The sequence below is a fragment of the Gallinula chloropus genome (assembly GCF_964237585.1).
Source record: "Gallinula chloropus genome assembly, chromosome: Z".
NCBI lineage: Eukaryota > Metazoa > Chordata > Aves > Gruiformes > Rallidae > Gallinula > Gallinula chloropus.
In genome coordinates, this window is record NC_140089.1 from 51,283,495 (window position 1) to 51,300,296 (window position 16,802).

Below are 16,802 nucleotides of genomic sequence, written 5' to 3' on the forward strand. Positions count from 1 at the left end.
ACTTGTGTGGTCCTGCCCAGTACCTTGCTGGAGCCAGGACCCTGCTCAGCCACCTTGTGGAACAGAAATGTTCATTTACAGCAACTTTTACAGTTGCATGCCCTGTGATCTCTGGTGCTTTTCCCAAAGCCACGAGTCTTGGATACTTTTTCTTTATTTAAAAAAAAAAAAAAAGAAAAAGAAAAAAAAAGAAAAGAAAAATAAGGAGAGAGAGAAAGGTAACAGTTTTACTTTCCAAACACCTAGTTCTATACTTCAAATGCATATGGGAGAAGAGTTTGAAAACACTGAGAGAACACTGTCCCTGTGCCCTCTACAACTACCATAACTGAAAGGTTGTCACAGCATACAATCAATAGGGTGTGATTTTTAAGACATTTCATGTGTATGAGCAACCAGCTGGATTGAGATAATGTTCTATGCTTTCTACCATCAGTGAGAGCACAGGGTGTCACAGCCACAGCAAATCTTGACAACAGTGGAAATAATTTTCCTGCCTGCATCCTCTTCTGTCTCTCTTTGCTGTCTATGCACAGCAGTAGACCATCCAGGAAGGGACTTTCTCTACCTCTTGGTTTCCCCGGTCTCTGAGAAATGCTGCCATCTCCCATAGTAAATGGCAACAGCATCTGCCCAGCACCTGCTCTCATCTCTGCCATAGAAGAAAAGAGGAAGGGTGGTTGGAAGCCCCTCCGTTGGTGTCTGAAGTTTCCTGCGTCCTCCACAGGCTTCACTTCATTAGCTGGAATGATTTCCAGAAGGAAGAGCAGTGAGTAACTCCTTCTGTGCATTTTATGGGACATTTCTTCCATTTTCTGAGAGTTTAGCAGAAGCACAGAGCATTCAGCGCTGAATGACTGAAACGGCCTGATTTAAGGCAGCTGTAAACCAGTCCACCATTTCACATGCAAAATCTGATGTTTCCTGCAGAGGAGAAATACAAACATGAATACCAGTGGGAAGTATCCAGCTTGATCACTGTGAATACCTACCTGAGTGTGACACTGTGCCTTTCCTATGATTAGTTATGTTAACACATCTGGATAATATACTGCTTTCTCAGTCAGTGTTTGATGACAAAGTCAAGAAGACAAAGCATCCATCTGGAATATCTTGCTCCTCTTACCATTTCTGTCATTTGCCCTGTTCCTAATCAGTCCTTAAAGTTAATCCAGTTCCACTCAAGCATCGGATCTTCCAAAACATCTGTACAATAATCCTAAAATTCTTCTCTAATGTAAGATAATAGCACAGGAGTGCCTAAAGTGGTACTGGAAGTCCCTCAAGTTATGAATTACCAGTCATTGTGATCCCTTTGATATAGGTGATTCCAGAGTATGCCTGCAAGAACAAATTGTTGTTGTCCTTGATTTTTAAAAAAGACTTTCTAGCTGTCTGTGGTGGTATTAGATCTAGATTTGCTATGACAACAGCACCTGACCGCTTGACATTGCTGAGACAGAGGTGACAGCTTGCAGATACTAGAACATCTGTCCAGGTAATGTGTTGCATTGTGCCTCTTTTGAGAAAAAGAGGGAAGAAAATAAATTGTAGAAGCACAAATAATTCATACCATTTGAAAGAGATCAACCAAGCATCCAAAACAGTTCTTCCAGTCACACAACTGCTGAAGAAAGCATTACACAGGTTTGAAAACATATGAAGAACATCTAGGACTGATCAGAGCAGACCTCAGTATTCCGAGGGAATGTGACTGTGTAAATTGGGGATATCAAGGGCCTCCTGACACAAGTCTTCTTATCCCTTTTCCTGGCCTGTGGCAGCAGTTCAGAACAGGCAGTGTGAGTGAGCTATTTCCTCTCCAGAAGGGGTTGGTGGCTTTCCAGCAATGCCTTAGAGTGGTGGCATTATGCAAGCAAGCTCCTGCTCTTTCAAATGCACACAAGACTGGGGATTCTGTTTGTGATCTTGCCCATGGTAGAGTAATTTTTAAAGTCTCCAAGCTGACACATCCATACCAGAGATGACCTAGTAACCAGGAGCTCTTAAAGTAGGATAGAAAGAGATGATTAGCGAGAGTTGCTGACCATTTCCTTCCTGCAGTAAACATGAAGGGGCTGAGCTTCTTTGTAAAATCACATTTGCATTCACCCCTATCAATAGACACATGTGGGAGGAGGACTCTGTGGGAGTGGCAGCTTCAAAGCCCAAATTGCATCAGTGTGGTAGGCTTAAGGATGGCCTATGAAATACTATTGGAAAAAAAAAAGTATGTGGAGACCAAACCCCAGTTCTTACTCCACATCTTGTCTCCTTTCCACAAGAAAAGCATCCTATTTCTGTGCTCAGTAACATCATTGGAGGCCCAAGAATAGATTGTTTTTTCAGGGCTGGGTGAGGCTAGGGTAGAATCATAGAATGGATTGGGTTGGGAGGGGCCTTTAAAGGTCATCTAGTCCAACCGCCTTGCAGTAATCAGGGACATCTTCAGTAGATCAGGTTCTCAGAGCCCCATCAAGCCAGACCTTGAATATATCCTAAGAATGGCAACTCCACTACCTCTCTGGGCAACCTGTTCCAATGATCCACCACCCTCGTATTGAAGAATTTTTTCCTAATATCCAACCTAAATTTACCCTTCTCTAGTTTAGAACCATTACCCCTCGTCCTATTGCTACATGCCCTCGTGAACAGTTCTTCCCCAGCTTTCTTAAAGGCAGCTTTTGGGTATTGGAAGGTTGCTATAAGGTCCTGCCAGAGCCTTTTCTTCTACAAGCTGAATGAGTCCAACTCTTTCAGCCTGTTGGTGCTCCAGCCCTTTCATCATATTTGTGGCCTCCCCTGGAAGTGCTCCAACAGGTCTTTGTCCTCCTTGGGTTGAGGGCTCCAAAGCTGGACGCAGTATTCCAGGTGAGGTCTCACCAGAGCAGAGTAGAGGGGCAGAATCACCTCTCTCCATGGGCTGGCCACACTTCTTTTGATGCAGCCCCGGCTGCGCTTGGTCCTCGGGACTCCAGGTGCACATTGGTGGCTCATGTCCAGCTTTTCATCCACGAGCACCCCCAAGTCCTTTTCCTCAGGGTGGCTTTCCAGCACATCATCTCCTAACCTGTATGGATAATGGGGGTTGTCCTGACCCAGGTGCAGGACCCTGCACTTGGCTTTGTTGTACCTCATGAGGTTCACCTGGGCCCACTTCTCCAGCCTGTCCAGGTCCCTCTGGATGGCATCCCATCCTTCTGGCACATTAACCTCACACACTGCTTGGTGTTGTCAGCAAACTTGCTGAGGGTGCACTCAATCCCACTGTCAATATCATTAATAAAGATATTAAACAGTACTGGTCCCAGTACAGACCCTTGAAGGACACCACTTCTCACCATCTTCCATCTGGACATTAAGCTATTGGCCACCACCCTCTGGATGCAACCACCCAGCCAATCCCTTATCCACTGAACAGTTCACCCATCAAATCCATCTCTTTCCAACTTAGAAGGAAGGCTATTGGGAGGGGGAGCGTGTCAAAGGCCTTGCAGAAGGCCACCTAGATGACATCCATAGCTCTTCCCTTGTCTACTGATGCAGTTACTCCATTATAGAAAGCCACTAGATCAATCATGCAGGACTTGTGCCTAGTAAAGCCATGCAGGCTGTCATGAATCACCTCCCTGTCCTCCATGTGGCTCAGCATAGCTTCTAGGAGGATCTGTTCCATGATCTTCCCAGGCACAGAGGTGAGGCTGACAGGTCAGTAGTTCCCAGGATCCTCCTTCCTACCTTTTTTATAAATGGGTGTAATGTTTCCCTTTTTCCAGTCACCAGGGACTACACCTGACTGCCATGACTTTTCAGATATCATGGAGAGTGACTTGGCAGCTACACAAGCCAGTTCTTTCAGGACTCTGGGATGCATCTCACCAGGTCCCATGGACTTGTGACAATCAGGTTCCTCAGATGGTCATGAACCTTATCTACACTTACAGTGGTTGGGACTTTGCCTCCCTGGTCCTCATCCTGTAGACTATCAAGTGATGAGGAGAGAGGTTGCCAGTGATGAAGACTGAGGCAGAGTTGTTTAGAACCTCGGACTTTTCTTTGTTTGTTGTTGTCAGTTCACCATTGTTACTCATCCCTTGGGGTATGTTTTCTTTAACCTTCCTTTTCTGTTTTACATACCTATAAGAAGACATTCTTCTTTTTCTTGGCATCAGCTTTTTCTTAGTTCAGCTCCAGATGCACTTAGGCCTTCCTGACTTTGTTCCTACACAACCAGGCAACATCCCTGTACTTTTCCCAGGATATCTGTCCTCACTTCTACTGCCTGTGTAATTCCATCTTGCCTTTTAGTTTGACTACGAGGTCTTGACTTGACCATGATGGTCTTTTGCCTTCCTTGCCCAGTTTCTTACACCTTGGGACTGTGAGCTCTTGCACTCTGTTAAAAGCATCCTTAAAGATCTGCCAGCTTTGTTCTACCCCTTTGTTCTCGAAGGCCATTTCTTAGGGGTGCTATTAAGTAACTGCCTCAAGAGCTGGAATTTGTCTTTCCTAACATTGAGGGTCCTGACTATGCTTCTCGTATGGTTCATACGCCTTAGGACGGTGAACTGCACCAATGCGTGTTCACTGGAGCCCAGGCTGCCTCCAATCTTGACATTCCTGATGAAGTCACTTGCATTGGTGACCACCAAGTCACATACTGCTTCCCCTTGAGTAGAGCTTTCTATTTCTTGCTTCAGGATAGGCCCCAATGCTCAAGGAAAGAGTTATCTGTGCACACGGGAGCTTGACCCTTTTGGCAGCTGGGGTCCCTTGCTCTCAGAGTTGCTGGAGAAATTTGGGTCATGGTCATACCAGAGGAGGTGTTAGATGTGAAAAAGGACAGAAGCCTTGGTGCTGGCTCTGGAAATAGCACTCAGCGTTTCCCGATCTTCCCTTCCAGAGCCAGCACCATTTTGCCTTGTGGACCTACCCACTCAGTTCTGAGGGTGTTTCTTCCTTTACAGGTGAACCATCATTCAACCCAGGCTCAGCTAGGTCTGGTGATCCCTATCTGTTTCTCTGCCCCAATACAGGGTCTGTATCGTAAGCTGAGACTCATGTTTTCAATCAAGGAGACCCATGGGAAGAAGATCTAGCAATTCCATTGTGAACAATGGCTATAAGGTCTACCTTGTCTTGCCACAGGAAATGTGGCAATGGTCTTCATCATATCTCCAAACAGAGATGCAAAAGGCTATGTAGAACAGCCATTGCTGTTTCCTTCCTCCCCTTTCAATGCTGGTTCTTCAGGCAGTGCTGACAAAATCCAGCCCTAGAGAAGGGCTGGGTTGCCCCAGGGCTCTGTGGCTTTCTACCCCTGAAATGAATATAGCACCTGCATCTACCTGGGCTGCATATGTCTACTTGCCAGTTCTCATATCACAGGCACATTAGGACTTTTGATTGCCTGAAACAGATAACAGGGCTGAAGTAGCATGCAATATTTCCTCCATCCTTGGTTTCCAATGGAAAACTTCACTGTACCTTGAAGTGAAGGGCTTCCTGAAAAATGCAGGTGATGTATACCCAACCATCCTCTTTGTCTATCATCAAACCAAAACATGAAACATCTTTCTTTATGGCTCCACAGGTCTCCTGCCGTTCCCAGACTGTTTCTGAGAGAACTGTTTTCCCTGTTTAGTATCAGGTGTCTATAGCAGTTTCTTGACCTCAGCACAAAAAATTGAAAGTGTAAATTTCTCTGCTAATCATTGGGTGGGATTTTTGGTCAAATCTTGTTTCCATGTTCAACCAGGTGACTAATCTTCCAATTAAAGTTGGAAAACCCCTAGCCAAAGCTATTTTAAATGAAACACTTCAGGGCTTCAAAGTCTGGTGACTTTAAAATGCATAGAGTTAATGGAGCTTATTTAGTAACTTAATAGCAGTAATTAAATCAGTGATATCAACAGCACTGTTTGTGTCACATTGGGGCACACTGGAACCATATCAGCCAGCTTCTCTGAAGCCTGGGTTCCTGAGATCTCTGCTACTGCATGGCTGATGCTTCTGCTGTCTGCTGAGTAAGTGCAACAGAGACCTTTCAATTCAGCTCACCCTCAGGAATATTCTTCAGTATAATTCATTTTGCCATGGAAAGCCATGCCCACCTCTTGAAGCAGTTGCAGCATTGGTTTCAGGAAGGCCCAACAACATCCTTATTACAAACAAGTTTTTTGTGGCTGAGGCTTTAGGAAGTGGTATTAAGAAATGGAGCTGCAATAAAACTTGCCTTGCAGCCTGTATTGAATTTTTGACTTTTCCTGGAAGCTGGAGGAGGGAGGGCTGAGGGTTGAAGGAGGCTGCAGTCTGGGGCAGTGCCATGCACTCTTACACATCACCCCATCATATCAGCCAAGGGTAATGTTCCCTAGTATATTGTCACAGAGCCCTTCAAATGTCATTAAACTTGTGGGTAAATCCTCTTCACATGCCAATGAATCAACCTCATTCCTGGCTTGAGGAAGCTGTACTGCCACTTAGGAAATATGGTTTCAAGTCTCACTTCTGGCTTCCAAGATCATGATTTTTTCCTGCATAGCAAGGTTAAACTTAGCACTCAGCAAGGGTGTGTGTAACTTGCTTTCATAGCAACCCTTTGTGAGCAGTGGTGGGGCAAGGGATGGCATCTGTTGACAATTCCTGAGGGTATCCAGGACAGCATTTCCTGCCAGCACCTCTGCTGGTACTGTGGGGTGGCACCACGAACATGGTGTTCAGTGGGTCTAGTCAGCTCAGCTCTTCACTCTTCTGGCAGTAAGCAGGGAGCACATCCTTAGCAGGGGGCCCTACATTACTTTCTGGGAAGAAAAACCAAGGAGCTTAAGCCTTTCACTGGTTCTAGCCCTTTGCTCACTGAACAGGAGGGAAAAGAGCAGATGATACACTGCCTCAGATGCTCCAAAGAGGCTGTTTGGATGTGACATAGGACACAGCACTTCTCAGATGTAGATCTTGGGGCACACTCACGGAATATTATTTGCCTTTTGTTTATTTTTTTCTCCTCCTAACCAAGCCCTTCCTTCACTTGCAGCTCAGTATTTCGCTAGCATCATGGTCATCGTTGGTCTGTCTGTGGTGGTAACAGTACTGGTTCTGCAGTTTCACCATCATGACCCACAAGCAGGAAAGATGCCCAAATGGGTAAGCAGCTTTGGTGGTAAATATCCAACAGACAACTGAAAGAAAAAAATAATCAAGAATCAATTGTACACTAGTTACAGGGGAGGGGCAGAAATTGTTCTTCATTTATCTGAACAGTAGAACTACAGACAGTATGTTTGACATTATAATTTGCTGTTGGAAGGAAGAAACGTACTAAATTTGGGATTCCATTAAAACCAGTATCTGTTAGTTTGGTTTTCTATTTAAACTTAGAAGGTGGTGTGTGAGTCATGGTAGAGTAATCCTGCTCAGCACCTGCTTTGCAAGTGTCAACCCTGTGGGCAACACCTTAGTTTACTTATCCAGCAGACACTGGTAGGGATAAAATGTGACATTTTGAAAAACTAAAAACACACTTACCTGCCTCTGCTGGGAAATTTGTCTGCTTTGTTCCCTTACAGAGATTCTCACTGCAGTTGGTGAGAGTAAAAAGACATGAGGTGAAGTCAATTTACTTGTCTTGCAACTCCATATAGTAAGGCTGTTGAATACTGAGCCCCAGCTATGCTTCTCACAGCTTGCACCACCACCAGCAGCAGAAAACCATAAGCAATGCTTTTGGGGTCAGTCCAAGTGTACTGAGAAGACCCCTGGACTTCCCTGGCTTGAAAACCTGCCTTGTGCTGAAGCCACATCTACTTGTCTGTGTGGAAAAACAATTTTATCTGCTGCCATTGATCAATTCTCAGTGCATTAGCATGTGGACTCCCTTTTCCCTGCTGCAGCAGACTCTTTGTCCAGTGAGGCCTGACACCACCACCAGCTGGCTTTCAGGACAAATGTTTCCTGTAGATATTTTTCAAGTCAAAAGAAAATTATTCTTTTTTTCTCTCCCCTTTCCCTAAGAACATATTTTAGAATAAGCAAGATATGTTTTGTATTCACAAAAAGAAAAAGAATGAAAGCAGAAGCAGATAGAAGTAGTCACCGTCAAATACCTACTCTGGTTTCACAGAAGTCTGGTTGTGTAGCATCCTCTGGTATCTCATCCACCACATTTGTCATGCTAACAATTATCTTGACATGATGTTGAATGTCACATGGTTACCAATGTCAGCTGGAGTACAGAACAGCTGTCTAATTTAGCCTCTTTAAAAATAAACTGCAGTATCAATGCAGATTAAAAAAAAAAAAAGAAAAGAAGTCCATAAGCAATTAAGCACACAGTTATTTCTTGAAGCACCATATCATTTAAATTCATCTTACTTTCAAGACCGTAGAGGATGTGAATTGTGGATGAACCTGCGTGTAAGCAAGACCTGAGGGTGGAAATCTGGGTAAACACACTTTGCATGTCTATGTGGACAGGTTACACAGCAGCATAATAGCCCCCATGGGCAATTCCATTGCTGCAACTGCTTTTTGAGGAGCCTAGACACAATGGCTCATGTTAAATCTGCTCACAGGCTTTGCAAGTCAGCTGTTGCTTTCTACCAGTCTTTTGCTCTCTTGGTTGGAAACACAGCATGGAACAAATTCTCACCATTGAAGAACCTTGCTCAATGGCCTGACAGCTAAACTGGCACATGTTAAAAAAAATGTCATCAGGAAGCAAAGACTGTGGAAAGTGCTACTGGGAAGTGCAGATGTGAAAGCTGTGGATCAGGCAGGCTGAGAGAGCTGAGAGATCTCAAACGCATGAAAGCTGAATGTGTAGGGAAGAGGCAGACCCTGCAAGGGTGGGCATTGGTCCTGGCAAGATTCAGTCTTTAGGATTAATAGCAAAGTCTCAATTACATTTTTTTCCATGCCCACCTATATGAGGTGTTTCTTGCAGAGACATCCTGAAAAGTTCTTGCTCAGTAAAACCCAAGAATATAAGATAGGCATCTGCAGAAAGAAACTTTAAACACTTGCTTATCTGAAATTTATTCTCTACAGTTACAGTGCCAGCAGATACCCCTACCATCTACTTACTCCCTGCAGCTCATTCTGGCAGAGTCAGACATCAGTTTATTGCAAATGTATAACCGTGACTAATTGGATTTTTTTATAGGGTTGTTCTCATCTCCTGATTAAATGGAATTAGCTGCTAGAGCAAGGTGCAGGGGAAGGCATTGGGATTTCGAAACCATTTACAATTGAGCAGCTCCCTATCCCTGCCTGTTTCTCCAGGGGTTTCTGCTTGACTTGGGAACCAGAAGAGGAAAGAGATGTGTCTATTAGTATTTAGCTTTTCTGGAGGTGCTCACTTCTCCCCTTACTCCACTGCTCAGAATTGTGTCTTCCTTTCTGTTAATCTTTGGTGCCCTATTAAAGCCAACTTTTTAACTCCCAGGTCTTCTTCAGTCAGAGCATTCATTGGCTACACAGATGGGAACTGAGAGCTGCTGGCTACTTGACACTTCTGACAATGTCTGCTGAGCTAGCATGGAAAAGACCATAGCTGTATTATGGTTAGGGAAGGACCTTGGTGGAGAGAGTCACAGCAAAGTCAGGCTGTTGACCACTGAGGGCAGCTGTGCCTGCATCCTTCCTTCACAGAAACCCAGACGTGATAATGCAGGCGAGAACATAGATTCATATCATCATGCCCAGGCTGTTTTCCAGCAACCCCTATGCTGCAGCTATTTCTTGAATTAATTGGTATGACAAGAACAGATTGATGCCTGTGTGTCAATATTTCAAGGAAATGGCATTTGGAAGCTCAAGCAAATTTTCTTCTGTGTATTTATTTTTCTGTGGGCAGTGGGTTTGGCTGTATTTATAAATGCAAGATCCCTGAGGAGTAAACACTTTGTCTTGAAAGAAAAAGTAGCATTTCTATAGAATAGAGATTTTGTCACCTCATGTCTCCTTCCAGAGGTGAGACATATTAATATTTTCTAATAAGAAAGCTTGTCTGGCTTACAGTTTTGGAATTTCACAGTACTCTCTCCCCTTTTCCACTGACACTGTTGAAATATTGCTTGCAATTAAGACCTTTATTTTGTTTCATGGTGTTCCATTTTGTGTCCATAAGCAGTCAGAGAACATTGTAATTAACTGAGTTCAATTAAATCAAGGATTATTATTTTTAAGTTGCTACATTTTAGTTTTCTATTTGTCTGTGGTGACTATGCTGGAAATAATGAAATATTTAAAGACCCTGGTGAAAGCCAAAGAATACGAATCACAGGAAAATAGTCTATCAGGACAAAGAATAAATAATTCATTCAAGGAAGAGAAGCAGAAAGGCTCACAGAAAATGGTATGAGTCTGGGATGCAGAAGAACTCTCACTGCAGAATTTAAAAATTGTCTAACCATCTTCCACTGGTCATTTGTTTTGGCTTTTACTGTTATTGTTCCCACCTGTGGTAATTAATGCCTCATCGTTTCTGAAACTATGCTTGTCATTACAGCAGCAACTCAAAGTGCTATATGTAATTTCCCCATCTCTGCATCTGTACTGTGCAAACACAGGAGACAACTCACCCTGCATGGGTGAAGTTGAACAGGATCACATAGAAGTCCTGGGCCAAGGCTGGGAAATAAAACCAGAGGTCATGTCTGTTCTCTCCTGGACATCAGATTATTTGATTTGCAAACAAGAAGTCATTAAATAAAGCCATTAAGGAGGCCACCTATCTTCCCAGAGGGGCTTGCACAAGCACATTGCACATGTCAGTTTTGTATACGTAATACTTGAATGACCTTATAAGTACAAGATTTTACTGATTTAGTCTGCTACCCTTTGCACAAGATATTAATGATTTTACAGCCTTTTTACTGCCTTTTGCAGCAAACTACATTAACAATAGGAATCATAGCAGGCTTAGATTTCAGACAAGACATCTGATGATCAATTCACTGGGAAAAAGTATGGGATGCACTCTCTGGAGTTAGCTCATTTGATGACCTTGACAAGGAAGATATAAGTCACAACCTGCCACATGCAGGTTAGAGCACTCTCATGATTGATTTACTATTATTCTTTTGTAAAAAAGGCCTTCTGATTATGTGGCTGCAGTCATAGAATCATAGAGTCACAGAATACTTTCGGTTGGGGGGGACCTCAAAGACCATCTAGTTCCAACCCCCTCCACCGGGGGCGGGGACACCCTCCACTAGACCAGGTTGCCCAAAGCACCTTCGCCCCTGGCCTTGAACACTGCCAGGGAGAGGGCAGGCACAGCTTCTCTGGGCAGCCTGTGCCAGTGCTGCACCACCCTTATAGTAAAGAATTTCTTCCTAACACCTAATCTAAACCTTCCTTCTTTCAGCTTGAATCCATTGCCCCTTGACCTATTGCTACATTCTCTGATTAACAGTCCCATTCCCACTTTCCTGTAGGACCCCTTTAAGTGTTGGTAGGCTGCCATTAGGCCTTCCCGGAGCCTTCTCCAGGTTGAACAAGCCCGTTTCTCTCAGCCTGTCCTCATATTGTACAGTGATGATATAAAAGAACTTTCAGTCTTATGATGTTACCTTTACTTTTTTTTTTCTTCCCACTGGACTTAAATAACTTCAAAGAAAATCCTTTAAAAAAATTCAGTGCAGCACTGCAGTAACAAAGATCTGTCATTTCCAAATTCTAGTTCACCTGCATATGGCCAGAACAAATGACAGGGACTTCTCAGTGCAAGGAACAAGGAATGTCTGCCACAGTTATAAACTTTAAGGCCAGCAGCTGGGCTGGCCTCAGTTGTTGCTCTACAGAATCAACCAAAACAATTTGTTAATTAAATTAAAATGGTTTTCAAATTAAAAAAAAAAAAAAAGGAAAAAAAGAAACCCAAAGCGCTTTATTTAGACTTAAACAATAGTGATGGGGTGGGGAATGTGCCAAAACCAGCTGTTAGTCTATTGTATTGGGGTTTTTTTTAGCAGAATCTAAATGTTATCCCCCCTCAAATATTTAAGTGTATCTCATTCCATAATAGCTGTGCTTAGAAATGGTTAAAAACTATGCAGCAAATTTTATTCCCTGTGCTCGATTACAGAAATCTGGGATTGATTGCTAAAGATAGGACTTAAAGAATTGTTTTGTAAAGTAAGATTTTACATCTCTTTCACTTTATACACTAAGTGGGTATTGAACTTCTCTGTGTTCTGTAAGACACTGCAAAAAAAAGAAAAAGTCGTTCTTGGGAAGAAGCCAGACCCCCAAAAAATCCATCTGAAAGCAGGATGTTGGAAAACACAGAAAGCAGTCTGTCTTTCTAAAGGAGTATGCAGACTAACTGTAATAGCCACAAAATGTTTCAAAAACTCTTTAAATACACAAAAGTTACCTTTATTTTTCAGGTCCGTGTCATCCTGCTGAATTGGTGTGCTTGGTTTTTACGGATGAAAAAACCTGGGGAAAATATAAAGCCCCTTTCTTGCAAATACAGGTATCCCAAGCACCATCTGGGAGTAAACAGCATGGAGATGAGCGTCCTACCTGGGCACCAGCCCAGCAATGGCAACACGATCTATAGCTACCATGTGATGGAAAACCTGTGCTGTCCCCAGAAGAACGATCTGGGTGGCAGGAGTGGAAAGATTACTTGCCCCTTGCCAGAAGATGCGGAGCTTGTTCAAAAGAAAGCTTTAGTGGATACTATTCCAGTGATGGTGAAGATCCTGGAGGAAGTTCAGTTCATAGCCATGCGCTTCAGGAAACAAGATGAGGGTGAAGACATCTGCAGTGAGTGGAAGTTTGCAGCTGCTGTCATAGACAGGTTGTGCCTGGTGGCATTTACCCTTTTCGCCATCATCTGCACATTTACAATACTCATGTCTGCTCCAAATTTTATAGAAGCTGTATCCAAGGATTTTGCATAAGGATTTCAAAGATGAGCACGATAATCTAAAAGCAAATGTTGCCAGTAATTTTGCTAGATAATTTAACTGAAATAGTGAAGTGTACTTACATGTGCTAACATACACAGAAGGGGATGAAAATAATTTCAGGATGTTAGTATTTGTAGTTACTGTGTAGTAAACATATTTAGGATTGTTATTTATTTCATAGACTAGTTCTACAAGTAATTATGTCATGATCTGTGACAAATTATAGGAAAAAAAATCTAGAATATATTTATTACACGTTAACAGCAATATCAGTGTGTTACTGTGAATCTGTGAATTTTTAGGTATTGTTAATAATTTAAATTATCAATGATGAACATAAGGTTTTCAGCATTTTGTTGTTTTACAGTATAGTTGTGCTTTATTGTTTTTGTTTAATGTAGCTGTGACACTCACTTCTCAGATTTGACAAACATCCACAGTCTTATGATGCTGTATATTGTATTTATGAAAATAAACTATCAACATGTTAGCTCTTTCTAGTGCAGTGACTGGAATGTTTTCTCTAAAATATGTTCACAAAATTTATTTTTCCCAGAATACTTAATTTTTTAATTAGGATTTTTTAAAGTGGGTAATGTTGGTTTTGAGCTTGAAAAAAATAATCACTCTCCATGCTGAGAATACACACTATGTGCATATATATTTTTATACATATATATACATATGCATAAACAGCGCCTTCTTAGCTCTCCCACTGCTCAACTCTTGCTGCCATCTTGAAAGTTTACTTAATTTGAAATATCTCTGATCTTTTGGGACAGAGTTGCCAGTCTAATCATAGAATCATAGAATGGTCTGGGTTGGAAGGGACCCCAAGGATCATAGAGCTCCAACCCCCCTGCCACAGACAGGGACACCAACCTACTACTGACTAGCTCAATGTGATCAGGGCAAAAATCGTGGCTCTGAGTAATCTCTAGGAAATTTTGCCTCTGATTTTATTAGGCTCAAATTTCATATTTAGTCTATAGCACTGAAGTAGTACATTTTTGAAGATTATATTAATACAGTTCCTTTTCTAATTTGATCAGTATGGCTTTGTTAAAAAGTGTATGTAAAAGTCTTATTTTCTTTGTAAAATTTTAATGTAGCAATGCTTATTATCAATTTGCTGTCCATAAGTGCTCTAATATAATATCCATGTATTAATAAAAATAAAATTAAAAATCCAATTATGCCACTTCCCTGGAAGACAAGAGCAGAAAAAAAGCACTATCCCAAATAGTACCTTTCATAAAAGCACCTAAAAGCTATCCAAGGTCCTGGCTACAATGACCTGCTTTGTATTTCACTTAGGTTTTGCACTTCCTGCAGTTACTTCAGTTCTGGGTGCAGCTCAAAGGCATAACAGTGGCTTATGGTAAAAGCCTCTAATGAAAATTCAATCCATATTTCAGAGAGGTCATGTTTTCATTCATAGGAGAATTAGTGCTCTAAGTACCTTTTTTCTGAGCCTCCAGGTAAAAACTCTCATGATCTCTGTTGCTTTCTGCTGCCCTTTTTGCAGTTTCTACTTACGAATTTTGCCTTTCTGAGGTACAGAATGCAATTCAAGGGGGGTTACCCTGATAAGAACTTTAAAGTGAGCAGAAGAACTGGTCTGGAGTTTGGGTTAGTGATATCAGGCTCTGCTCTTGGACAGCAGCTGAAATGATTTGTGTAATTCATTGCTTTATTTATGGGGACAACTGATAAATGAAAAGTCAAAATATCCTATTTCTTCTGCAGCTTGTGATGCAGGATGCTAAATGACCTTTAGAACACTTGCTCAAGGACTGCTAATATTTTTGCTGGAAAATCTCAATGTTTGAAAGTAATTTCCAGTGACAGGATAAAAAGACAAAAGCTAATGTTAAAACACACAGTCACAATAACTTAACATCGTAACTCAAAGTGTGTTTCCTTGAATGAAACACAGAGTTGTTGCATTGTATTTTTATCTGGATGTATACATTTCTGAATAAGGAGATGTAACTATCTGAAAACAGCAACAGAAAATTAATTTAATTTTTTTTTAAAGCCAGTACAAATTAAAAAAAAAAAATCCATTTAAAGGTTACTGTCCTATACTGTTAGATTGAAAGGGTTGTGGTGTCTCTTACAGAAATGTCCTAGAACTCAAATTTGTGTTAGTGGCATGCAGTTTACAAATCCTTACACTGGCCTAAAACTGCTTACTGTTTACTTTCTCAGATGACAAAGTAAGGCAGAAACTTTTGAAATCCAGTTGTCACTTGGCCTTTTAGAAGATGGCAACACTGTTACTGTCCACAAAATTTGTAGAATGTTCCGCTGTGAAGTAACAAAGAAAAATAGTTGCCATACATACAGAGCATTATAGAATGAAGTAAAAATGCATTTAAAGTTTTCCCGAGACCTACAGTACACTCAGAAATACTGATTCATCACCTGTACATACTGATTCACAGCTCTTCATGGCATCTTTAATTAGTGTAGCAGAGTACCTGTCATGGTATTACATAATTTTAAAGGAAGGAAAAAATTCCCAAATCAATTACAAAGGGTAAATGCCAACAAGAAACTATCCCATATTATCCTTTACAAAATGCAGGCACTTAAAAGAACATTATATAAGAAGTGATGGTTTTACCCTCCCACTTACTCTTGCTAAGGAGGACCATCTTTACAGGAGGCATGGTAGATTTCTCGTATGGAGGCCCACAAAAAGATGAGAATTTCCCAGATTTATCCATCAGATATAAGGAACTCTGGATATCAAACACCATTTTAACTTTAATTCATGGGTTACCAGGTTTTTTGAAGCATCTTCACTATTTTGACTCAAAAACCAACATATACCTGAAACAAACCCTTGCAAGTTTTGTAGTTTATCTGCCACCATGGAAGTATGGCCATATAACTTCCAGCAGTGAATATCAAGTACTTATTTACTATAGTAAATCTACATATATCAACATTAACTTTTTAGTAGTGACTAAAATGAAGAAGTAGATCAGGAGCTAAAACCATTTTCTTATTCCAAATTACCGTGTGCCCAGGATAAGAGATAAGTATAAAATGGAAGAATGCTAATGAAGAGCAGGACTAATCGGGGATTTTACACAAAAAGGTGTCAAAAATTGTGAAATCCCCACGGAAATAAACAGAGGTGAAAACAGTTGTAATTGCTTTCCTTTTGTGAAGCTCTTCTTGGCAGAATCTGGAAGAAAATATTGAAGCTCTTTAAAACACTCCAGGTGTGTAGGTCTGTGTTTAGACATTGAGCTGAGCAGTGATCATTTGGCTAGAAGGTTTTCTCTTCCTAGAATCATATATCCAGTTTGATATTATAAGCAAACCAAGCATTTCTTAGTCTTTTTTTTTTCTCTTGATGACATGCAGAGTGGGGGAGAAAGAACACAAAGTATATAAAACTCAAAATTTCAGTTTAGTAAGAACACATGCTCAGAAAGCTAAATCCCTTTCATTCTGGTGGAATGAAATGGAGGTTACTAAGGGTCTACTTATACAGATTTTGGACAGACAAGAGCAGAACTGTCTCTTGGATTTATATTTGCTATCACAGACTCCATATAACTGCTTCCCGCTACCATTTAAGATGGTCTTCAGATCTTTACCTCCAAGTCTTTATCAAGTCTGTTGCATCATTCTTGTAATCCACACAATCTTTCTCCTGTCCCAGTATGGGAGGAAGAGCAACTGTGTCTCAAGTGCTTTCAGCAGAGGCTGAATCTTAAACTTCCAATAACAGAGAATTCAGTTTCCCCAATGTCAGGACCATTAGCTGACTTAGTATCAATTAAAAAAAAATCTTTATGGTAATAATAAATTGCTGGAGTTCAGTCTACTGCTGTAGACTGTCTGCAGGAGCCC

General features: G+C 41.5%; 1 protein-coding gene across 1 annotated transcript in view; it reads left to right on the plus strand.

Annotated features, from left to right (window-relative positions):
• The window catches only part of LOC311203876 (neuronal acetylcholine receptor subunit alpha-7-like), a gene marked incomplete at both ends in the record, with an annotated part of 64,239 nt that extends 51,322 nt beyond the window's left edge, over nucleotides 1–12,917 (plus strand). Inside the window, 2 exons of the mRNA XM_084278663.1 lie at nucleotides 7,037–7,146; nucleotides 12,396–12,917. Coding sequence (XP_084134789.1) covers nucleotides 7,037–7,146; nucleotides 12,396–12,917 — 632 coding nt within the window. The remainder of the gene's footprint in view (nucleotides 1–7,036; nucleotides 7,147–12,395) is intronic.
• Nucleotides 12,918–16,802: the final 3,885 nt, after the last annotated feature.